The sequence below is a fragment of the Dreissena polymorpha genome, chromosome 1 (genome assembly GCF_020536995.1).
Source record: "Dreissena polymorpha isolate Duluth1 chromosome 1, UMN_Dpol_1.0, whole genome shotgun sequence".
NCBI lineage: Eukaryota > Metazoa > Mollusca > Bivalvia > Myida > Dreissenidae > Dreissena > Dreissena polymorpha.
In genome coordinates this window covers 31,079,137-31,105,718 of record NC_068355.1, presented here as the reverse complement: position 1 = coordinate 31,105,718, position 26,582 = coordinate 31,079,137, and the positions used below count along the sequence as shown (strand labels likewise).

The 26,582-nt window shown below is 33.5% G+C and overlaps 2 protein-coding genes and 1 long non-coding RNA gene across 3 annotated transcripts in view; 1 reads left to right on the top strand and 2 right to left on the bottom strand.

Moving 5' to 3' along the window:
- Positions 1 to 3,038: 3,038 nt before the first annotated feature.
- Positions 3,039 to 26,582, bottom strand: part of LOC127875130 (uncharacterized) — a 162,733-nt gene continuing 139,189 nt past the window's right edge. The window contains exon 10 of the transcript XR_008047301.1: positions 3,039 to 3,820. The gene's annotated coding sequence lies outside the window, so the exon portion shown is untranslated. The remainder of the gene's footprint in view (positions 3,821 to 26,582) is intronic.
- Positions 4,853 to 17,209, bottom strand: LOC127875069 (uncharacterized). The gene is made up of 2 exons (XM_052419891.1): positions 16,598 to 17,209; positions 4,853 to 11,361 (listed from the first exon to the last, which is right to left on the bottom strand). Exon 2 carries the CDS (start codon positions 11,337 to 11,339, stop codon positions 8,532 to 8,534), a length of 2,808 nt encoding a protein of 935 aa, XP_052275851.1. The 5' UTR covers positions 11,340 to 11,361; positions 16,598 to 17,209; the 3' UTR covers positions 4,853 to 8,531.
- LOC127875163 (uncharacterized) lies at positions 24,826 to 26,165 on the top strand. Its single transcript, XR_008047312.1, has 2 exons — positions 24,826 to 24,981; positions 25,246 to 26,165. It is a non-coding gene; the product is annotated as an uncharacterized LOC127875163 (long non-coding RNA).

Below are 26,582 nucleotides of genomic sequence, written 5' to 3'. Positions count from 1 at the left end.
ATTACATGCTAACTAGGCAACATATTAAATTTTATTTATGCCGATTAGAATATAACTGGTGGTTACAAGGTAGAAATCCGTCTTTTTTGCGCTTTAAAACTTAAATATAATCGCGTTTGTTGAAATGGACGAATACGTATAGAAATCATACTTTTGGTTTTAAATTAAAAAAAATAAAAATAACTTGCTAACTAAGCTATATATTTAATGACAATTTTGCACAATTTTAAATTGCATCTATTTGTATTGATTAACATGTATTTCATTTCAAGGTATGTGGCTTTAAGATATCGGTAATAACTGCAAGAAAAACTGTCTTTTATGCACTATAGATTTTTGCAAATGAATTTCAATAACTTGAGATATTTGCAAAAATAAAGTTCTTAACTTTATGTTAACATTCTGTCCAGCCCTGTTTACAAAATCTATGCGGTAGCAATTTAATTTCAGTACGTGTATATTTTGCTTTTCTATAGCCATGTGTTAATATTTGCTGATTTAAGTCCCTTTGTACGCATATAAAAAACGTGCTTTTATAAGAGTGCGATATTGTTGCTGTCGTCTGTCAAGTGACACACATGAAAAGCGTGATGTTGCAACACATCAGGTGCTTTAATTTAATATAGACGTGCAATTCAGTACATGTAGTATTTTATGATGAACAATTTAAATCGGAATAAATGCACACAATGAGAAAGTTTGACTTTTTGAAACTTTAGAAAAAATACGTTAATTTACGTCTTAAACATATTGAAGTAGATGGCACGTTCATAAAAATTTTGGTGTATTTTCCAGCTTTTCACTTTAGCCTGACCTCTGTAAGCGACCAATCAATCTATTTCCCGCCGGTAGGCCTGAAACTTTTCGCAGTAGAAAACGTGCAATCTACAAACAGATTTCACATTAACATTAATATGTTACTCCATCGACTTTCGTTTTTTGGGAAGTATAGGGTATGAAAAGGGATACTACAATTCGTTTAGCAACGATGTTAACTGCGTATTCAACATGAAACAATTGTATCTCTAATAAGAAGGTTAACTTTGCTTTATTTAATACTGCAACAGTTTTAGTAATGCTATGTGGATGCAGTAGAACATATCCCCGTGAATACTTACAATTTTGTCAAATTTCATACTTCAAATGCTGTTAGCAGCAGAGCTATTTATTGTTATGTGGATTAACGAGCGATCTTTTTTACACCTTTTTTGTTTGACAAATTTCTGAAGATACATGTGCAGTTTGATATCTTTTCTAGATGGACCATGACAAGGTTTCATGCCATTGTACTTCTGCACGCCGCCCACCTGTCCGACGTATACGTTCCGATAATACGCTCCTTTTTTAACAGGTGTATAAAATGTTTTTATGTTTTTCACTGAAATTCTTAATAGTTACAAATCAATGGCAGCAATGCTTATTTAAAACACAGGGCCATAATTCTAAGTTCAAATAACATTCATCCATCAAATGTATACAACGATGTATGGTTTTCGAGTCATGTTAAGAACTCAAACTACTTGGCTGCTATAGTTCGTAATGATGGGCTCAAAACCCAGGCCCAACTTCCATTGATCAATCCAATATACCTTTTTCTTGATATGTTTTATATCTAGATATGCCTTCGGCAACCGTGAAGATAACACAAATAAAATTGAGCGAGCCCATCATTCGCGGCTAATTATTACTACTGAAACTAGGAAACAATAAGTATTTTGGTATGTTTATAAGACACATATCCAACACCATATGAAACAATAATGATCATCTTATAAAAGAAATAATGTAACCGGACCGGGGGAAAACTGTGCCATTGCTATTAATAACAAAACACAACTCGCTTGCTGCGTTTACTCTTTTATTTATTCATAGTTGTCATATTTTCTCCACACATTCCATCCTACTATATTGAATTCTTAAGTACTCCTTCCTAACTCTATTAAATTCCTATCGGATCTTATATCCAACTTGTTTCTAACCTATGTCCAACTGTCTCTTACTTTTCACTGACTTTCTAACTTTTCACCGACTTCTTACTGCTCCTTTTTTAAACTCCTTATTCAATTTTTTGTTCACAAAACCATATCATCCCTAATACTAAGTCCCACCCACACATCTCACTGACCAATCATCTTTATCTCTCATCCACCGATCATACAGATCCCTAATACCAAGTCACTGCCACACATCTCACTGATCAATCATATCTATCTCTCATCCACCAATCATACAGTACCTTACTTCCTTACTTTTATAAGACTGTAATTAATTAGCACCTTGTCTAAGTATCTTTAGATCTTTAGTCACAGTCATTATTTATAGCTAGAGCTGATAAGCATACAGTCTGCATCCTGAGTGTGAATTCAACATGAAAAGACTTCCAAGACTGTAACTAACACAATGTCATCAATATCAAGTTTAACATGTGGTTTCAAGTAACCTACTACTGCCATTCAGTAGACAAAGAAATCATACTCAAACATATTCACAGAAATCAATTCAATCTCTTTAAAACTGTAACTATGATATTGTATGAACTTATAATGCACTCAATAAAAATCAAATAATACTAAAATAATATTCATAACTCTGTGACAATAACATGAGTTTTAATCTATGTCTACACAACTGCATAACTTACAATATGCAAACACAGTTAAACAAATGATTATTTGTCAAGTTTCAATGTTTATTGCTATATGGCCTCCGGCCCTTGCAAGTACAAATAACATCGTATAGCCACAAAATTTCAAAGTATAAGCAAACATATGTAATGGTACAGCTATTTATAATAAACTGCTGTTAAGTAACTAATTTCTTCTTCCAAAAGCATTATGCAAAAACATAGCAGTACCCCTGATCACCTTTTCTTCCCGGGAGCTCATGATTATATTAAATTTATTTATAGTAGCGGGTGTAAAATACTTAATTGGTATATTGTGGGGCGGGTGGGGGTGGGGTGGGGTGGGGGTATAGTGTGAGGGTGTGGTGGTCATTTGTGAGATGATCTTAAAAAAAAAAAAAAAAATAGGGGGGGAGGGGGGAGGGCATTGGGGATGGTATGGGTGGAGTCTATTGTGGTATGTCAGGTAAGAGTAGTTTTGTCAAAGTATCAATCAAATCTAATCATAAATAAAGAAGTTATGGCAATTTTAGCAAAATTTAATAATTTGACCTTGAGAGTCAAGGTCATTCAAAGGTCAAGGTAAAATTCAACTTGCCAGGTACAGTAACCTCATGATAGCATGAAAGTATTTGAAGTTTGAAAGCAATAGCCTTGATACTTTAGAAGTAAAGTGGATCGAAACACAAAATTTAACCATATATTCAAATTTAATAAGTCAAAAAAGGGCCATAATTCCGTAACAATGACAACCAGAGTTATGCAACTTGTCCTTTGACTGTACCCTTATGAAAGTTTGTGAGTGTTCCAAGTATGAAATCAATGTCTATGATACTTTAGGGGTAAAGTGGACCAAAACACAAATCTTAACCAAATTTTCAATTTTCTAAGTAAAAAGGGCCCATAATTCCGTCCAAATGCCAGTCAGAGTTACATAACTTTGCCTGCACGGTCCCCTTATGATAGTTAATAAGTGTTGCAAGTATGAAAGCAATAGCTTTGATACTGTAGGAATAAAGTGGACCTAAACACAAAACTTAACCAAATTTTCAATTTTCTAAGTATAAAAAGGGCACATAATTCTGTCAAAATGCCAATCAGAGTTACATTACTTTGCCTGCACAGTCCCCTTATGATAGTTAGTAAGTGTTGCAAGTATGAAAGCAATAGCTTTGATACTTAAGGAAAAAAATGGACCTAAACACAAAACTTAACCAAAATTTTCAATTTTCTAAGTATAAAAAAGGCACATAATTCTGTCAAAATGCACGCCAGAGTTATCTAACTTTGCCGGCCCAGTCCCCTCATGAGAGTAAGTAAGTGTACCAAGTTTGAATGCAATAGCATTGATACTTTCTGAGAAAAGTGGACCTAAACGCAAAACTTAACCAAAATTTTCAATTTTCTAAGTATAAAAAGGGCACATAATTCTGTCAAAATGCACGCCAGAGTTATCTAACTTTGCCTGCCCAGTCCCCTCATGATAGTAAGTAAGTGTACCAAGTTTGAATGCAATAGCATTGATACTTTCTGAGAAAAGTGGACCTAAACGCAAAACCTAACCAAAATTTTCAATTTTCTAAGTATAAAAAGGGCACATAATTCTGTCAAAATGCACGCCAGAGTTATCTTACTTTGCCTGCCCAGTCCCCTCATGATAGTAAGTAAGTGTACCAAGTTTGAATGCAATAGCATTGATACTTTCTGAGAAAAGTGGACCTAAACGCAAAACTTAACCGGACGCCAACGCCGACGCCAAGGTGATGACAATAGCTCATAATTTTTTTTCAAAAAATAGATGAGCTAAAAATGAAATTCATCTTCAATATCAGTTTTGCAAAAAGGACAGAATCTTTGGTCCCTGTTGATATTCAAATAGCGGCCCTTTTCAATCATGAGCTTATGGGAAGAAATTCGAAAACATACATATTTTTTTAAATATACCTCAAAATCAAAGTTACTATTTAATCCATGGTATGTTTTAAGTTTGGGGGCACTATTACACTTTTCTACCCACTGCTGTATAAAAATATCTTTCAATCGTTGAGCATAATTATGCTAGAACAATGGTTTATTAACAACCGATTTCATATTTTGTATTGTTCTACTGAAATCTTGCTGGAGGTTGAACCATACATGAATCTGTATTTGGAATAAATCAAAAATGAAAATGATACACATGAAAGAGTTGTATATATGGTTTTTGTATATAAAAACAAAATTATAAAATATACTTTTTTGTTCTTTCGCTGATAATTATTTACAAAGTAATGAAAAACAGTTTTGTTATGTATTCTTATGTTAATACAAATCAAACAGAGTCATTTTGGTCAATACAAAAATTAGTAAATATACCAATACAAAAATAATACGAACATCATCAACAACAACAATAATAATAAAAAGAAGAAGTACTTTTCATGTATAAATTCAATCGCTTCAAAATTGTAAAGGCTCCAAAAACTTAGGACATTTGTACATATGCCTTACAAATAAATAAGTTGTAGGAACATGACTCATGAACGTGTGGATTACTGGATAATTGAAAGAAAATTAGAAAATCTCCACTTCATGGTGATGACGAAATTTATGTTTCCATTCAAAATATTGAGAAATTTTACGTAGATAGCTCTACACACTTTTAACATGTTAGGCTTAAAATGGCTAACATCGAGGGTAAAGAGCTCGAGAGCATGTGAACGACTGAGGATGTAAACGATGTCTTGAATATCGAAACTATATGACAATGACATATTAAAAAGTTTAAATCCCTTGATCAATCTAGAAGAGGTTAGCTCAACGAACTTAAAAGATTTCATTTAAAGAGACCAACCAACCAACAAGCAACCAACCAACGGAGTAACCGACCGACCGACAGTATAACTCGTTTAAACCCCTATCAAACTTTGTTTGTGGAATTATAAGACACAAATGGACATAAAATACCATAATATATTTAAGTAGTACAGAAGAGTTTTTAAATCATGACATTTTATGAATGTTTAACAAACAACAACTTTTGAAGCAGACATAAAATTATGTGAAAGAACAATTCAAATCATGTTCCTTTTGTACACATATTCATTTTTAGAAAAACAATGTTCGTACATGCGTGAAAACCACAATTGATGTTCAAAATGATCTTATCATAATTATAGCATATAATAGACATAATTATATAGATCCAGAGCCTGTCATGACAATTTAATGAGGCGACGCAACCACATGTATACATATATAATCCATTTAATGTGTGCGCATAGTCAATTGTTTATCATAATAATATACTTTGTACTTCATAAGTACAAAACTGTTTATAATGTCCAAATTGAAATTTTCTCTTACTGTATTGTGTGCTAATATATTTTCTTATTTATTTTAAGAAAAGTAATAATTTTAAACCGAATTTCCTTCAGGATCTTTTTTATATTTCTAACAGATATAATTGTTATTTATTTTTAAAAAATTAATCATTTTAAATCGAATTTCCTTAAGGATCTTTTTTTTACATTTCTAACAAATGTGAAAGATTATATTATGTATATAATCGTTGAACACTTTTAGAATTTTTAGAACCATCGTCTCTCGTAACTCTTTTAGAGTGGTTTTGTACATATATATAAATATAATGATTTTCTAGAGTTTACAATTCTTATGTACACAAGTGAGACGTTAATAAACTATTTTCTTTGTCTATATTTTATGAACAAAACATTGCTTATTCTTTTCCTCATAACTCGACTTTGCCCATTGACGGACACGTCTGATGTGATATGAAAAAAAAGATACATTATTATCTACAGAACTGAAAAGCTTAGTCCTTTAGATATCAATATTATTTAATTAGTATACAAACATAATTTATAAAATGTACAGGCAGAATGAATTAAAATAACGATAAGGTATTACCTTACATTTATTATTGTTTACATTTAACTTTTGTGTTATCTTACATTGAATATACAAGATATTGTTTGTAGCAAAACTCAAATTAATAGACACTAACATTTGTGTATAGCAACAAGGCATGGTATTCACGGAGTTTTTTTTACAAAACAGATAAATGAGCACAAAAACGATAAATTTACAACACATCTTAAAACTGAAAAGGTTTCCGTGTGATACGGCTGCTCCTACTTTCCATATTCGTCTGAAAACTGAAGCTGTGGTGGAAAAATGAAAGCAAATGTAAACAAGAATATCAGTAAAACTGATGGATGCTCCCCGATGATGCGCTTTGTATCTATGTGTTTATAACCACCTAAAAAAATATTTTATTAGCCTCGGTGACCTTGACCTTGACCCCATTGACCTCAAACCTCATCAAAAGGTAGAATATATTAATAGCCTCGGTGGCCTTGAGCCCAGTGACCTCAAACCTCATCCAAAGGTAGAGGTCCATGTAAGGTACCTACATGGCAAATATGTAAGAGATCGGTAAAGTATTCAAGGCCCTATGAAGAACTGTAAGAAAAGTGTGACGGAAAATCTATTATTAGCCTTGGTGACCTCGAGCCCAGTGACCTCAAACCTCATCAAAAGGTAGAGGTCCATGGAAGGTACCTACATGCCAAATATGAAAGAGATCGGTAAAGTAACAAATGCATGACGGAAAATCTATTATTAGCCTCGGTGACCTTGACCTTGACCCCAGTGACCTCAAATATCATCAAAAGGTAGAAGTTCATGCAAGGTACCTACATGCCAAATATGAGGGAGATCGGTAAAGTATTGAAGGTGCTATGAGAAACTGTAACAAAAGCATGACAGAAAGAAATTTAACAAACGCAGTTTTAAGTACATCAAAAGTAAGTGTCAACGTTCTTAAACTTGATACCATGAACGCATGGATCATGCACACATTTACAAACATATATAACAATCTAAATATAACGTGTGATAAATACCTCACACTTGTGAAAAGAACCACCTCAGCTTTAAACTAGATTCCTAAATTAGGACCTTCATGTCAAGAAGGAAAAAACCAATTCTGACTTCGACCTATCAATATGAATAGGCGACACATGTATTTTTATGTTTGAAATATATAGAAAAGCACATATACAAATAGAAAGCAAATCAATACAAATTTCACATTCCCATCACGCTACCTCCCCGTTCATGGTTTAAAATAGCGTCGCTTATGGTTCATTCAACTTCACACATAAGCTTGCAGAACTAATAAAACACATTTTAGATTGCAGATATGAAATATCAAACACGGCATATTTATCCTTTAATACACATGCGATAAAGTTCTATTCTAAGTTAACTTGCTCAACGATTCATTTAGGAGATCGTAACCAAAGTTAATAAATAGAAACATGTGTGAATATTTCACTTGAATCAATTTCATGTGCGCATTTGCACAAAATCAATATTTCACCAACTTAAAATATACATTAACTGCTTCAACAAATAACCATAAAATATAGCCAAACAATGTTAATGTACATGAAGTGGTTTAAAACAAACATTTCTGCATTATATATGTCGCAATTTGACATAAACATAAACACAAGTCTTAAAAATATAATTCCCAAATTAACCACTGACGTTTTTGTAAAATATCTTTTCAATTATTATGTAAGTATTTGTGAAACAAACTTATTATTTGGGCAAAATCAAGTGCTAGTTCAGAACTTAATATTCTTTTCACACATTTTGTTCCAAATGCAACAGTTTGCAAAATAAATCTACATCCTTATTTAAATTGTCGTTATCATTGTTGAAGAAGACATTTTTAATGCATCTGCAAAAACACAATTTTCTCTGCTTTTTGAAATGTTATACCAATTAAAATTGAGCTATTTTGACCGACCTATTCTTACGAGTGTATAACAATAGTAATAATGAAACGGTAAAGCGCCGACTTGGTGACACTTCTGTACGACGACTGTTTTTGTTTCTACTTTGAGCTGTACAATTGTGCAGCATTCATGGCTCTATAAAGCCGTTGTAAAGTTGCTTTTTCGTTTTCGCTTTCCCTCCATTCTGCCATGTATCTGTAAATGAATGTACAGTGATCTTTTCTACATTCAGCATATAACTCGTTCATTCGCTCATTTGTCAAACCAAGTTCAATGCCTAGCATCCAGAATTCATTACCAACGGACCTGGAAGCTTTTAATAGATCACTGTCCTCCACTGGTCTATTTAAATTCTCATCATCATTGTCTGCTTGTTCTAATCTGTTTTTGAACCAATAGTTCAGAGCCTCTGCTCGTGTAACTGTATGGCGCGGACTACACGACTTGCAGTTTAGTTCGTTTTCATACATGAACTTCTTCACTCGTAGCATGCCCTTATTGTGTAAAGACTCTTGCATGAATGGACACTGAATGTACTCATCAAATGCAGTAGCGGTCCTAGGATTCTCCACAGATTGACCAACAAAATTGAGCAAACTCATCCGAAGAGTGTGCCTAACGTCTTGACATAATGTGACATCAATATCTGACATGGGGTTCTTTGTAAAATAAGATATTCTTGCATAAATGATGTGGTCCTTGTACCAGATGGTCAAAGTATATGCTGCTGAACGAAGGTCAAACACAGCAAGTCCATTGTATAATTGGTTTTCGTCGCCTTCCTTGCTGATACGCCAAGTTCGAATACACACAGCAACAAGTCGATGGAAGAACGACGGAGGCATAAACTTTTCACAAAAAACAAAGCATACAACCTGTGTTCTTTTCTTAATTTTGGGTGATGTAAATTTGGATATCGGAGGTGGTGGTTTCTTCAGTCGACAAGGAACAATATGGAAGTCAAGATATTTGGTATTTAAATGTACAACAGCATCCAATTTATCTTCTTCAACTTGGTGAACAGCGGCCTTATTACCGGCTTCTTTGACTTCTTCTAGTTTAAGTGGCTTTGCCATGACATCAAGATGCTCCATATAATTAATGACATCAACTCTGTTGTCACCTATTGTGCTGTCACTTTTGTCCATTATTTCATTGAAAACCTCTGGTTTAAGAATAGCAAGATTCATATAATCTTTCCACGCACCCGTGTTGCTTGGGTTTTTATTCGGTATATGCGTTATAAAGCATTTGAATGCTTGAATGATCCATTGTGGAGCAAGAACAATTAGATGTTTGAGTTTGTTTGTGTTAAAATACAGAATGTTTCCATGCCTGTGCTGAATGTCCAAAAACAAGGCTAGTTCATCCCCAACAAGTGGGTGTGCATTTGACTTATTTGCTTGGTGTATGTCTTCCATTTTTAGGAGCTGTTTTCGTTCATCTCTCAATTTATCCAATGATTGTTCCATAGGAATCCATCGAACAGGACTCTTCTCACCCCAATATTCTTGACTCTCAGCTAAGGCAAGTATCTCCTTTCGTAACTCATGAAAAACTGGATCTTGTGGAGACAAATTATTAACCAAGAATTTGCGGTTATGAATATGAGTTAATATTGGTGAATCTTCCCCAAAAGCCTTTTGCAGTGCGTCGTCAAAAAAAGTATCCTTTTTCATTTCTTTTTCCTCGCTGTTTCCCATCATTTCATCTTTACGTGTGCCAACTAAAATAATACTTGGCTTCAAACGTCCTACTGAAGACTGATAACCGCTGTACATGTGGATTGCATTAAGCCAAAATTTGAAGACTTCCAAATATGTGCAGTCCTTCATTAAACCACACCAGATTCCACTTTCCTCATCGTCTTCTTTTACATGATCATCTAAACGTTTTGTCATATCCATCATAACTAAATAAATCGACCGTTTATTTAAGAAAAACTGATGAGTAGAATAATAGAGTGTTTGGCCTGCAAAATCCCAAACAGACACAGTTGTACTTTTTTTTGTTTTAGAAGGTATTTGTGTAAGGTCTGGTTCTGGTGTGTTTTCGTTTTGCAACTCAACAAGTGGAAGTATTTTTTTTATAATGTCCTCTTCTTTATGTTCTTTAACACTTTCCTTAATAGTTTCCAGCGATCGTGATTCACTTTGAATAGGTGGAATATCACCAGCAACAGGTGCGTCTTGCACAAGTTTAATCTTAGAGTCATCGCGAACACTAAGTGTTGACACTGAAGTAATTGTTACTTTATTGAATCTAGATATGTATTTTGCCAATTTATGTTCTTTATCTAAGCACCAATCACCATTTTCCATGAGCTGGCATCTGTGCAAGTCAATGCCTTCGGTGCTAACCGGTACTATGTTTTTCTCTCTAAAGTCCTTAATCAGATTGTTTACAAGAGAAGTTTTTCCCACACCAAACATACCTAAAACCATCAGTCGAATATTCCGTATTTCCTCTTCCCCATCTTTAAGAGCTCTTGAATAAATCTCTATTGCTTTTTCATCCATGTTTTCAAGATCTTTCGGAACGTCTGTTTCATTTTCACCAATATCCTCATTGTAAACCTCCTTCATCACATGCTTTGCAATAGAAGGCTTACTCCACAGTACAATAATGGTTTTAATGATTTGCTTGGTCTGATTTAACGAAAAGTGCACACTGGATCCAAGATTAGAAACAAAACTCCTTATATTCTCTGTCAAAATATGATGGCTTCTCTCCTGGACTGATCCATGACAAATTTTTGAAATAATGTCTTGCAAGTCTTTTTTAACATTTTCATCGTTTATGTTTTCTTTAACTCTCTGCAAACCACGAGCAACCTCAATGGCCGTGGGCTCAATTCCATCACCACCTCCTCCTACAATTGGTTGGGTTCCTTCAGCATCGATCATTTTAGACCTTACGTAACATAACCTGGAAAACAAAAAGAAGCAAAAACTTGCGTTATTCTGAAATTCAGTAAATCACAAATCACTGTTCTTCAACAATAGTGTTCTTTAATATTTATAATCATGTTAAACGTTTCATGTGCACAACTTAAGTACTGTATAATGTGTTATTTCGGTGGAGTCAATTTACTTTTGTGTTTATAATTAAATAAGCACAGTGAACGTAACCCGTAACTAAAACATACTTGCAAATGCAACTGTGGTAACTTAAGAAGCGAGAAAATATGCGATTGTCTTTTTTTTTGTCCCAGTCCGAGTTTCAACACGTCATTTTGAAGCCGCCTTAATTTTCGTCTATCATCTTCGATATGAAAATGGTTTGCTCAAATTTATAATATTACTTGCAAATGATACGGTGTATAAAATTTAAAATTATAACATAATATCAGTTAAGTGTGATTGTGAGTTATGTGCATTTGCTTAAAGAACGTTTACCAGTGATTTGGTATACAGTTGACTACAATTGGAATACCACTATTTTTTCACATTTTGTTGGGATACCGACTTTATAATAAGAACATTATTTCAATAGCATTGTTTAGTATTTGAACAATTTTAGTAAACCAATATAGTCAACATAGCCTTATTAAAACAGTGTTTATACAAAAGTTGAAAATCCCTGTAATGTCATTAATTATTTAATCTATACCACTTTTGCGTTGTTTTAAATGCTGTTGCGTGAAACCTAAGCAAAATAAAGAATTTCTACATATCACTGAGGAGTGTTATCTTCAAAATGCCGGTGGTCATGTTTTTTGCTTTATATATATTCATGATACCAATGGTAGTTTACAAAATGACATCTGAATAAGTGACGATAATGTTTTGCAATGTGTTTGGTGCAAATGCTTGCAAATGATTTTGTGAAATGATTGTTGTCGTTTAATAATTGAATATATATAAAAAATCTTTCATCTTAATGGCATTTGCAGATGCTATTTATAAAATTTCAATTGATAATTGATAGCTGATAACTTAAAAAACATCACTAGAAATACAAATTGGTTAGGAAAAGTGCTTTTGCAAAGCGTATGGCCAACCGGATATCGTACTTAAGAAACAATTTAAACACTAAATATTGATTTAAGTGGAGATTTGAGGCAAGAATTGATAAATCAAGGCATCATATTGTAAATGAGTATAAATCTCTCACATGTCGCACTCATTCAAGTAAAAATACCTGCTTAGTTTTCAAAGTTTTAATGTTTACTTGTCGAATGCAGTTTCGTTTTCGCAAGCGGAACGGAAGTAAAAGTGATTTGGCATGAAGGTTACACCACACTAAAATCATATATCACAACAGCATCGCGAAATGAAATGTAACCTAGACTTGTGTACAATTACAAAGCAAATACCTGTATTCCCATCAATAACAAGTGCACTGGGTTTCTATCAGATCATGTTTGGTTCTACGTCTTCATTTAAAGAGGGACCCTATATTTTTGATAATTGGCATATGTTAATGCCGAGTTATTCAAGTAGGATTGAAAAGAGGTTAAGGGAGACTGAAATCGTAATATCTCATACAATAACATTCATTTTATTTGTTCATGCAAGTGAGTTTGTTTATCTTTTTTGGTAAAATAATCACTTTCTTCTTATATATACGTGACATGTTCGTCAACATAAGACCTATCCTGGTTTCGATATGTGCTGAAGACGTACTAACACCCACTGATAATCTTTCGCAATATCACTTTTCGGACGAGAATCCATTGAAGAAGATTATTTTACATCTATAATGTGGAAAAGTGTACCAACACTCTCTCTCTCTCTCGAGGTTTCATATTGCGGAACAGACTCAATACTCAATTTTCCAATCGTGAAAACCACAATTGTTACATGTCAGTATACATGTACAAGTATATAGGTGCCATTAACCCACCCTATATGATCACGAAATAAGTGTATGACAACAAATTTTAATACAATATGCAATATATAATCCTTATACATATCCATGGAAATGTTGCGCCTACTTAAGAACATCCATAAGTTTATAGCCATAGAGGCATTTATTTGTTTATAAAGGAATATCATTTTGAAACTGCTGCACAAGTAAATTATTGCGTTTGGTTTTAAATCGAAATTTGTTATAATACATTCTTATAAAAGTCTGATTTGATTGCAGAAAATTATATTTTCAAAAGTCCATGTATAGAAAACCCAACCTTGATCAGATCATTTGTCGAAGGTTTTAGTATTTTACGTAAATACAATCTGTCACTTCGTATTAAAACACGTATCGTGTTACCAGTGTTCGTAAACCATGAATGTGCGTATTGTGGTGAACTCACAAATACACTTTGCAAACGCCTGACTTCTCTTCAGTTAACTGCACGAAAATTAACAAATCTTTCTTCAATTTAATGTTTTATGTATCTTTTCAGCACCTATTTTTATCGACAAAGAAGGCCTACTTCTACCAACATTGTATTATGTTATTTTATTGTTAAACATTAGGCATTTCAATTTTAAATGTGAACATGGGTACTCTTTGCGCTTGTAGAAATAGCAATTTCGGTTTGCTATAATAAAACAATGATATTTCAGTTTAAACAAAAAAATTATATTGATGAGGTTTAAGGCTAATATCAACTGATTTTCAAACTAAATATTTGATTTACTGAACAGTCTTGATTTGAAACAAAGATTCAATCAACGAGTTTATTGCAAAATAATTATACCTTCATGTCAAATGTTTGCAGTAAAAAGAGTCGTTTCGCGCTTTAACTGGTAAGTATTTATAATAACTTAATATTTTAGAAAAACAAAAATCAGTGACATATGACAAAAAGCGACTTTTGTCTTGTTTATAAAGAGGATGAAATAAAAAAACTAGTACTATTTTTAAAAATAGTTTAGTAAATTTAAAGAAATATTTCATCATTTTACTGGAAGAAGAACATGCATAATAAAGTTATATAGCATAATTTGTATAAGTGCAGTGTAATATTTCGTCACAACTTACTCAAAACATCCACCACAAAAAGTGTATTTGAAGTCAGTTAACCAGCAATATTATGCAGACAGATCAACATCTCAGCTTTTTTTGGTTGCATTCGTTTGTTCCCTACAGTAATCACGGGACATAATATGATATATAACCGGGCTATTTCTATGTATTAATTGGTTAAGTGTTTTCTAAGTTTCTGGTCTGCCGCACATGTCCTTTTCTTGCACACTATATATATATATATATATATATATATATATATATATATATATATATATATATATATATATATATATACATTTTTAATAAAAAAAAAGTCACTTCATGATTTCTAATAGAAATTTTTTTTTTTTTTTTATTATGTTCCCAAATCATTGTTTAAATTTAAGTTTCAAATTATGATACTTATTAAAGTGGTTTCGGTTCAACATTTGACCTCGTGCCATGACGACATTCAAACGATATACTACGTCACTCCATGATGCACATTAAACAAATGTACATACATCAGAGAACAAATTATTTTGCCAATATTAATAATAACAGTGTTTAAGACTTAAATAAAAACAATCGATAGCTATTGTTTTTCGGAAGTTTAATCGCAGGTTCTCGTGTCCTAATCAATAGAACTGATAGCTATTCCTTGATTTGACATTTGATCGATGGGGTATTCCCATTTAGTATATGATTTACTATTCGTTAATCATGTGATATAATGTGGACATGTGTTCTTATTTAAAGATGACGACAAATTGACAAGTACTGGTCATGTACGTAATTCCGGCCACTTTTGGGACTATTTAAGAAAAATCTTTAGTGTTAGGCAACTGGTTGAAACTAAACTTCACATATATAATCCTGGGTTCAAAACTCACCTAGCATGAAAATTTAAATAGAATTAGATCGGTGAATGTTACTTAATGAACAGAAAATGATGACATGTAAACTATCCATTTTCGTAGGTTAAATGTACCTAAAAAATCGGCCACTTTTCAGTTTGACCTGCAGATAAAATTACAAAGCAATATCTTGAGACAAATGTCCTCAATTTCAGAGTATTAATCAATGTTTATACTATTAAAATTTTTTACTTGAAATTTAAAATAAATGCGAAATAATTATACCAGTTACTCCCCCTACCTATTTTAATAAATATAAACAATGGGAAACTGCTAATTCACAAAAAAATATTTGTTTTTAATGTATTTAATAATTTTTTTCAAACATAGCTAAAAAAGTAAACACATCTTGTTTAAAAAGTTGACTTCAGTGTTGATTATTAGTAAACGCTTATATATAATATTAAAACATGTAATCTAGTAATATTCTTATCAAGGGAGGTACTTCAGATATTAAAAATTTATATTTAGGTTCTGATTTTTATGTTTTGAATATAATTTTTTGTACAAATAATAAGTAAAACTTTAATTAAAGTTTATTAGATAAAATAAAAATAATTTTATCAAATATATTTGTTTCTTATATGAATATAATTGTTGCAACTGATGATGACATCACTTTCCCCACGAGCCAAATATTTCCTGCTATATTTGTGACATTCTAACACAAAAGTTTACAGTGATATGGTTCTTACATTTGCAAAATATTGAGAGTGCGGATGGTTTTCATGTTGATTTTTCTAAATAAAAACAAAATATGTGCGTTAAGATCATGAAAATGATTTTACACAGGTGGCCGATTTTTTACGTACAGGCCGGAATTACGTACATGACCAGTAAACTCACATTGAAATTAAGTGCAACATTTTTGTAGAGAATTAAATTGCATTCGTCTGCATGTAAAATAACTATATTTTTTACTGACTTTCAACATAATAGTTTTGACAGTACTGTGTGTGCTTTTTAACACCACAACATTTTAAAACATTCATTGGTAATTTAAAGTTGATATGAAATCTTTTATTTGTAAGACTGGGTCCAGGTCTGTGGGTTGCATTTAAGAAAATGAAAAGTTTAGATCATATAAAGGAATAAGCTTAGCTTACAGATCTAGATAGATGGATATAAGGGTGAATAAAGGTTGTTGTTGTTGTTGTTGTTATAAGGGTGAACTATAGCTTAACAGAGCCGAACATGAATGGACCTCTAAAAAAGCCTAATATCTACAACCGATTTGTTTTTCAACATGTTACAGGGCATATTTGTTTTAGGCCTAACGAAATAATGTTTGTAGCTGATTGTTTGATAATAAATCGCTCATAAATACTAAAAATTTAATCACTTACCAGTTTGAGAAGAACTGATTAGGAAAATAGCTTCATTCCAACAAGTATGGATTAACGGCCTTCCATACTTTAGATTAATTGTACACTTCAATTACAAAGTTGTGGTGATTCGACGCGTTGAATGGGTGAACTAAACCGTCATATTGTCTTTGAGAATTATCCTTTCACAATTATAGTTATCCAAATAAACATTCTTGCTTAGTTTTCACAATTTTATATATTTATAAGGTCAATGCAGTTTCGTTTTCAATTCTTTTGAAAGAATTTTGTTATGAGGGCTACAACACACTAAACATAAATTATCACAGCTGAATTGCCAAATGAACTATGTTTCAGATTTGTGTATGTTTATAAAGAAAACAAACTTATTTAGTCATTATGGTTAACCGATGGTTAAGCCCTGTTATTCAAGAAGGATTGAACAAGGGTTAAGAGCGGACTAAATCACATTATTTAGAACTACAGTATACATTTCAGTCCATGTAAGTGATTTCTATCTTTTAATGTGAAAATCAAAAGCTGTTGTAAAATATAATCGTGAAATATTAGCGAAACAAGACACATCCTTGGTTGGTTTTGGTTCGGAGACATACGAACATCCACTGATAATATCCCGACATATAACTACCAGGCCCGTATCCAGAGTTTTAAAAATGGGGGGGGGGGGTGTGTGCAAATTTTCCCATCAACGATTGTTATTGAGCAACGATGCGGCGAAGCGGTAGGTGGGGGAGGGGTGTCCCCCTACTGCAAGGGGGGGGGGGGGGTTGAGGTCCTCCCTCTAGAAAATTTGAAAATGAAAAGTAAAATCCTGAATTTTGTTGGCTTTTTATCTGAATTCAGAGACTGAAGCTATAGAGCATTTTTATATGAAAATTCACATTCATTGACTATACTCAGTGACTGATCGACATTAACATGCGATAAACAATATCTTTTTTTATTTGAATCTTGATAACATTGGTGTATTTTACCATTCCAGAATTCCACCATTCCTAAATCAAGCAAATTAAAAGGAAAAAAATAACTTTTTTTTCAAAAAAACTGTTTGTCTGCTACTATGAATAGTACATGAGGCCTTGCTCTAACGTGCTAATAGTGTTTAGTACAACAAACACTGATTTACAAAACTGGGTCTTCTCTAATCTGCATCAATACTTAACAGAAATAAAAAAGTTATAACTGGTTACTTGTATTTTTTAAAATTATTTTTAACAAATTAGTTATCATTTTCCAAACGAATTTCAGAATACAACAATTAAGGCTTAATAAAGACCCTTTAACTACAAACTACTGGTCCTATCGTCTCAAAGCCCTTATAAATGTATAACAGGATGTTGAAGAAAAAATATGGACTTATTTGTCTGTATGTTCAAGTATGGAATATTTCCTAGTGTCAAGTCGGACATAATTAAAACATTTTGAGCAGTTCTGTATGTGGAGCAGAACAGATGCCATAAGTTGTTGGTAAGCTACAAAAAAGCTACATTGCTTTGTAGAAATTATTTGTTTTCTTGCCATACAACAATAACAAAATTATCCTGTCATGAGCAAAACTGATATGTTTTGTCTGAAAACCCTTAAAATGATCCGAAATTGGTTGTACGGGGATATAACAAACAGACAACGCAATCTGTCGAAAATGCTGTGTACACTATTTATTGTTATAAATCGTGGTATAATGCAAAATTATTAACCAGTGACTCATTAGTCCTCGGCGATAGTCGACGTGTGTCTTTTGATTTACGTCATTTTTGGAAGCTGGCATAATATTCCGTTAATCATAATCTAAAATGTTCTCTCTTTCCTGTCGGTAGCATATTGAATTCAACATTATTGTAACGCTTTAAGACAAAGGCTCACTGGATTCTGGGAAAAGATAACGATCGTTTTTGCGTCGAATCAAGTTGGGTGCATCTTATAGTTCAAATATGTTTTACTCATCAAAAAACATTCGGTGCGAACGCACCCAACGCACCCCTGGCTACGGGTATGACTATAAACATGCCATTAACGCATATTATGTACACCTGTCCCGCGATATTGTGTGCCAGCTCTCATAATATCTCAAGGCATCATACTTTGGAAGAGACTTTTCACCACCTGTTTTTATAAATACAAAATATTTACTTTCTTTCACAATTCGATTTTATTGTTAATAAACTATATATATATATATATATATATATATATATATATATATATATATATATATATATATATATATATATATATATATATATATATATATATAAAACTTTTGATCATTCATAAACACGGACCACAATCAACGCCGTATATATTTTTTTAAGATATTTCTTGTTGCATCGTTGAATCATAAGTGGAGTTTGTGTGAATCCTGTATACAATTATGAGAGATGGTAAAACAATGTTATTTTCCTCCTTGATGTTTTTTTTTTCAACATCTCCCCTCTGTAGACAATTAAAAGTAGTTAGTGTTTGAATTTTTCGGGGCCGTTCAATTGGCCTACGTCGAAAAGTCGAACTTCATGTCCTGTGACTCTAAGCACGGACTCTAGATGAGGTGGTAAATATACGTTCCGTACGCAGTTTAGCATTCTATACATAGATGGTGACGTCACTACTTTATACATAGATGGTGACGTCACTACTTTATTGTCACCTCTATGCTTAGACGCATCACATTCCCTTGGTTTGGGGAATTATGCTTCCGCCATAATAGTTCTGCGTAGGAATGAAAATATTAATAATAAAAGAAAAATCGTTTTTATTGTGGGTTTAAAACGGAATTTTGTTTAAAGAAATGTTATTGAATTATGTTCAAATGTGATTTTGAATCTCTATTAAGACTGATAGCGATAATCAGAAGCACGATTACCTGACCTACTTTCGCTCTCACTTTTTACTCGAAAAAGAAGTGCTACCCACAATTCCTTTCGCGTTAGTACTTAGGTCAGTAAGACCGGTGTGTACACAATGTGCAGTACAGTATCCTACCGTAACCCAAATTCGACGACACCTAAATTCGACGATGTTCTATTTGTATTGATTAAATGGATAATTTTTGTCTTGGAATCATTTAAAAGTAATACAGCCGAGTTTCAAATAATTATTTTGTGCCATTAAACATTTCATTATTTCTTTCTAGTCCAGTCAAAATATCCCCAAAATAGCCATAACCTTAAAAAAATTGCAACAGAAACGAAACCTTTAAATTTACCATCTAGGATCTATTACATATCAAATAAAAAAAATCTAGAAAAATCTAAGCAGGGGAAATATTGTAAAAAAATGAAAATATTTATTAGGTAAACACTTAATATTTCAGATAGAAATTGCCTGCTACAGCTTAATAGTGTTCAGAAGAGCAGTTTCATTTCAATATTTGAACATAATCCGGTACACAGAAAGTAGCAAATAATATAAAAATATATTCTTTTGCTATCTGTGCATGTATTTAAAGCAAGATAAATATACATTAAACATTATACAATAATGAAGAAGTGGGTGGGGCAACGAACATAACCTCAATAGGATATATGACTGCCACATTATGTTCATGTTTGGCCACAAGTATCAGGCACATGTAATAAAGTCTTTAACACAAATGTTAAACCAGGTTCTTATAATTCCAAGTCTGAGTCAGAATCGTCTGATTCCCGTCTACATGTTGTGTTAGTGCAACTAACACCCTGGCACTCTGAACATCCAGTTGTACATTCAAGTCCGTTTTTTCTACATGTGCATTTTTTAGAATCGCAATTTCGTTTGCATCTGCATTTAATCATGTTAAGAAGGTTCTCTGGGGCAGGCGGTAAATCTGTTTTCAATGGTAGAAGTCTGTCGCTATCAAGAGCCCAACCCCATTCAGTTGGCAGCAGTCATGGGTCAGCTCCTATCCACTCCTGGACTTGAAAATATGAGCGTACGCTGTGATACTTAGCCGACCTAGAGGTAGGTGGTAATGTTTGGACCTACACATGAGTTGTACTTGTCATTACCTTCCGCGTAAATTTCCTGAAGCGTAACATGTCTAACCCTTCCTCATCCAATCCACCATACAGACTAACAAGTATCTTTTCTCCATTTCTTACTATGCTTTCTTCAGTGGACTGTTCTATGAATGTCTCCGCAAGTGTAACAAGATCTGTATCACCCAAAAACTTTTTCAGTGCCGCTCCTTTGCTTATGCCATACATCTGTGAGGTAGTATCACATCCCGTGAGGGCATGTATTACAGGCAGGATATGGGAACAGCTGAGACCTAATACCCGTTTTGTCTTCTGAATATGCCAAACTCGCAATCCCTTGGAGGCTGTAGCACTGGTTGCTGACTTGAAGAATACCGATCTGCTGGGTGAATTGAAATGTAACAGAAGTACAAGTAAATCCGTATATTCACCAATAATGGTTACATTTGATGTTTCCGCTAATTTGAGAGAAGTTTCTACAATCAACCGATCAGCATCGTGGACAGCGTGAACACAACGATATCCGTGTCCTTCTAATTCTGTTCCCAACATGAAAATGAAATTCTGTTTATTTTCTGGGTTTGACAAGAACTTCTCTTTTCGTGAAGCCAATGGAGTGCATTTTGTAAAGTAGACTTTTGGTCCAACAACACCATGCGTACGCCTGATATGTGCTGTGTCTTTTGTTGTTGGTCCTGACAGATAACCATCAAACACAGTCACTGCATTGGAATACCTTCTTGCTATGTAGCTTATATAGGCTTTACAGATTTAAGCAAATGTCATTCCCAACTTCCACGGCAAATGAGGAAGAAGAGATCCACCATCAAGCACATAAGTTAAGTTTACAGTGTCAGATTCCTCACATGCACTACAGTCACCAAGTTTCCATATCGCATCAGCCAGTAAGGACTTTTGAGACTTTCGAATGAGTCCAGTAGTATCAAACAATGCAGATGGTACATCACAAAGCTCATATGAAAATATACTCGGAATGTCATCAGCAAATCTTTGGGCTGCTGTAGATAGTCTTTGAAACAGTAATTGTGGATCAACTTTCACAACGTCATCTGTCTTGGTCCGCGGTGCAGCGTCCAGAGTAACCGCCCTTTTGTTCCGTTTAAAAGTGATTTCAAAAGCATCTTGTCCCATCATAGACTGGACAATACCATCCCCAACACTTTTAGCCTTATGTACATTCACGTTTTCTGAGGAGGTGACACCAGTTTCTATATTGTACAAAAGAGGATCCTTACGAAATGGGGTTCTTTCTTCCAGAAAGGACACGAATGTTTGTGTGTCCTTGTAGTCTCTCTCATTGCGAGTTTTCCCAAGTTCTTTATTATGTTGTGGACTGGACTGAAATTCTTTCTCACAGAAAGATTGCATTGCATTGTTCATTTCAACACATGTAGGCATGAATAAAAGCCATTGTGTACGTATTTATCCTTCAAATTGACAAGAGATCCTCAGTTGTAATGCGCCTTCTTGTCACTGGTTTATAACTAAAGTTTCCCGGTGTAACACAGGCAATCATACCCATACCATGAAAGGTATTGTGTCCATCCAAAGTCCGTAGATTATGGTCAACATTGTCACCCACATATTGAATGAACATGTCTTCATGATAGTTTTCAATATGTGTATTGTTTGAAAAAAACTGCACTTGACTCGAACATCTGCACTTCAGAGTAAGACACACAAAATCCAAGGCTATTCAACACATCAATGAGATACCTTGACGCAAAATGATGATGGAGCTGAACAGCCAACCCCAACTGTAATGGAGCTATGAAAGTTCTAGGTCGACAAGCTTGCATAATGGCTTGTCTTGACCTATTGAGCACAATTTTACATCAGAATCCTTCCCCGAAAATATTTCTCTTAAAAAGATTAATAAGCTTTCAGGCACAAACTGCTTATTGGCGATATCATCCGGATTTGGATAAACTGATTTGTCCCTTTTTACATCCTTGATATCATTTTGAATTAACTTAGCTGCTGTTTTTAAGAGTCACTTTTTTTGGCCTCGGCATTATCTAACTTTCCTTGTGAATAGAAGTCATGTAATATTTAAGCTGCAGTTCTTGTAAAGGTGACCACATCTACTTTCCCATTTATGTTTGTGATTATAACTGAATCAACAAAATGTTCCTTTAATTTCTGCTTAGTGTATTGTACACCATATGCATTTTCTCCACAAATATTTTTCATTTGATCAACTAAATCTGTAACTGTTATTTGCTCACCGTCACTTTCTTTTAATGATGAGATCACTTGTTGAAAAGCTAGATGTGCTGCTTCGTTCGTGGGTCTGCCTCGTATTGGTGATGTCATCGTCATAGGTTCGGTAACACTGCGGAAATTTGTTGGCATATCTTTAAATGTTCTAAAATTGATGTTACAGGACTGGTGGTAAACTGAATCAACTGCTGGTAGGTCATTTACATATTCTATCCTGCCCCGGACCTTATCAGCACAATCATCTCCTCTAGCTGAACACAACTCTTTTATAGTTTTTTGAAACTCTAATGTCCTTACTGGAAAAACATCCAAACCGCGTTTTCTGTCATTGTATTTAGCAGAATGACCACAAAATATACAATGTTCTTGAAAATTCAATACATCAGCTTTAGACCTCACAAATCTTGTGTTTGGACTAAGGTTTTCTTTTGTATTGCGAACAATAACATTAGCATGTGTACGTCTTTCGACATGCAATGTGAACAAAATTTCCTGGAACAGCCTGAACATTATCCTGTCTCTTCTAGCTAGCATCATTTATTCCTCTGCATCCTTTTACTGTAAGTTTAGAGCCTTGGTTGTCTTCAACTGCATGGTGACATATACAGCAAATCATGATATCCATTCTGTAATATAAAGAGGAGACAACTGTTAGGTTTATGTTACACACTTACTGATTTTTTTTCATTACTGCATTTATTTTTAATAATATATAAACTTTGAACCTGTACACTTGTATTACACCATACTTATAAGTATAATGTTGGTCTGATTCTAGTTTCAAAATAGGGCATGCGTGGTAAGAAGTTATAGTAGATTTCTTCATATTGTTAAACTATAAATTATATTAATTTCATCATTTTTGACACAATAATACTCACATGTCAGGATTTCTAACATTATCCGCAAGACATCAGGTAAATCACTTATATGTTATTGTCTGAAATACATAATACAAAAAATAGAAATGTTTGTTATGGGAGCAATTTTGTTAGAAAGCAAAATGCTTGTTATCATGTCTGGTAATGGTCACCGTAAACATGAGTGAATCTGGCTAATGCAAGTATTCATGAAGCGTCCAACATGAAAGCCCAAAGAAGGATGACAAAGACCAATAACCTTAATTAACATGAGCTTTAACAATGATCCATTAATGACAATTTCATGTATGTATTTTAGATTGCATGGATAACTGGCAAAAATATATTGGATTCACTAATTTTCTGTCATTTATTTCAAAACCCAGGAAATACTTACAAAAACAGACTGGTCACCAAATGCTTTGTCAATTGTCTGAACATCTGTCACACAGCTGCTGGATTCAAATGAAATATAAAGGAAAGGAAAAAAATAAGTATTTTATGTTGTATTGGTAGCTATAGACTTTTTATGTAATAAGTAAATGAGTAGTCAAATTGAAATTTTGACCAAAAAGCGCTTCCGTACTTGAGTTTTTATGCAGTAGCTGCATTCCCGCGGACAACGTTTCAACCCAAAAATGTGTGTTTAGTGGTGATTATGATTGATTTTTTTATAAATGTAACTTATATTTTGTGCGTTTGAAAGAAAAATGCCACTCAAAGCGAGAAATATTACTAAATAATTTTGTTCAATCTTAAACCGCGAAAACATGTAACATTTGTATTTTTGCAATTGAAATGGCTTAACATACTTGTCGCACAAGAGATATGACCTGTAAATGACGAAAACTCACCTGTAAAGTTTTTTTTTTTTAACAAATAAAGCACGAATCCCATTTAAAATCACCAACGACCTTCATCGACGCTGTTGTCATCGTTTACAACCTCCGAAAAATCCTCCGAGTTGAAGAGTAGCTTAGATACGGTGGGTTATTTGTGACAATTCTTTAATTTATATAATAGGAAATATAAACTCGATTATTTTCATATTTCCCCTGCTTCGATTTTTCTAGATTTTTCATATTTGTTTAATAAATATATAAGATCAATAAAAAATGTAAAACAATTTCTGTTGCAATTTTTTTAAGGTCAAACTGTAAAATGACTGGACTATTCGTTATTTGCTTAATATTGCTTCATGTAACCGTTACAACGTCGAACTTGGGTCACACTGGGATACATATGATGTACAGTAGTGCCTTCAGCGCTTTGATTTACAGAGAGAGTTGAACTGCACGCACAAACAACAACTCGTTTCAAATACAGGGTCAGTCTGTAAAATATGATAACTAGATTGTTTTATTAACATATTGCTTCAACTAATGAATCTTCACGAAATACTTATATATCTTTATTGACCATCTCCAAATCGCATCGTTATTGACACAAGATTAAATGTTTTTATATTTCGGATAGCACATATCCGGATATTGTAAAAAATACTTCTCAAACATTATTTCACGAGTATATTTTAATCTTTTTTTAACATTTTAGGGTGTATAATCATAATGAGTTTGTATTGTCTTTACAGAAAGAGAATGGTACCAAGGCTACACAATTGCGAGAAGCTTATTTTACCTGTGATGTTATTAAGAAGGGGCTTATCTATAAACAGAAGCTTGCCAATACATGAAATTATATTAATTGAGCACAGAAGATGTTTGAGCACAGTTTATTTAAAACGCATTCATGCTGCATTCTCAACAACAAACTCCTTTTTTCAATCAATAGCTGGCACCAATGGAACAGACCCGTCCCATTTGCCATCCAGTCAGGCAAGAGAGACCGACAACTTTGATAGCAAGACTAATAATGTTGTAAAAAGCTCTGAATCTGATGGCTTGAAATTGATTTACTCATCTCCAAAGTTGTCTGCAGCGCGAAAGGTTCAACACAGACAAATACTTCAACTAGCACTCGCCATAAGTGTACCATATTTATGTTTCTCGTTTGGATACCCAGTGGGTACAGTTGCACTGGTATCTGCTGGATTTCTATTGCTCTCCCAGATTTTGTCCTACTCAGCATGGAAAGCTAGAAAAACAATTCTGCTGATGTACTTAGATGAGAGAAACAAAACAGTGAAGATGTCCTTTGTGGATTGGAGAGGTCGCAGAGTTGATGTTGTTAAAAATGTCTCGGATATTGTCCCAGTGATGGATATAGAACAAAAGTTGCTAAAGAAGAAGATATTTGTGGTGAAAACATATCAACAAGACAAATATTTGTTATCTTTCGAATCATACACGGTAGAAGAGAAAGATCAGTTGAAAAAAGTTATAGGGAATTTTTCACGTTTCAATCAGTGATCATTGAGATACTGAGGGTGTTTTTATATGAAAAGTTTTTGTTTTGTTACTGTGATAATTTGATTTCATTAAATAGAAAGTAAACAGAAAAGTGAAGATCTAATTTTTTGTATATCTGTGTTCTATTAAATAGAAAATTGTGTATTTGTAGCACTGTAACCAGCAACAGTGAAATATGACATTGTTAGTCTTTTTATGCCCCCGGATCGAATGATCCGGTGTATATTGTTTTTGGCCTGTCTGTCTGTCTGTCATTCTGTCATTCTGTCCCAAAACTTTAACCTTGGTCATAACTTTTGCAATATTGAAGATAGCAACTTGGCATGCATGTGTATCTCATGGAGCTGCACATTTTAAGTGGTGAAAGGTCAAGGTCATCCTTCAAGGTCAAATATATGGCTTCAAAGCGACGCAGTAGGGGGCATTGTGTTTCACAAACACAGCTCTTGTTTATATACCTAAAGTGCCCATGGTGATAGCTGTGCTATCCCATTTTGTTTGTTTTTGTTGTCAACATTTATAGAACAAACAGACTATGGATCGCATCTAATCATTTTAA

Coding starts and splice junctions, on each gene's coding strand:
- LOC127875069 (XM_052419891.1), bottom strand. CDS start 11,339: ATGATCGATGCTGAAGGAACCCAACCAATTGTAGGAGGAGGTGGTGAT.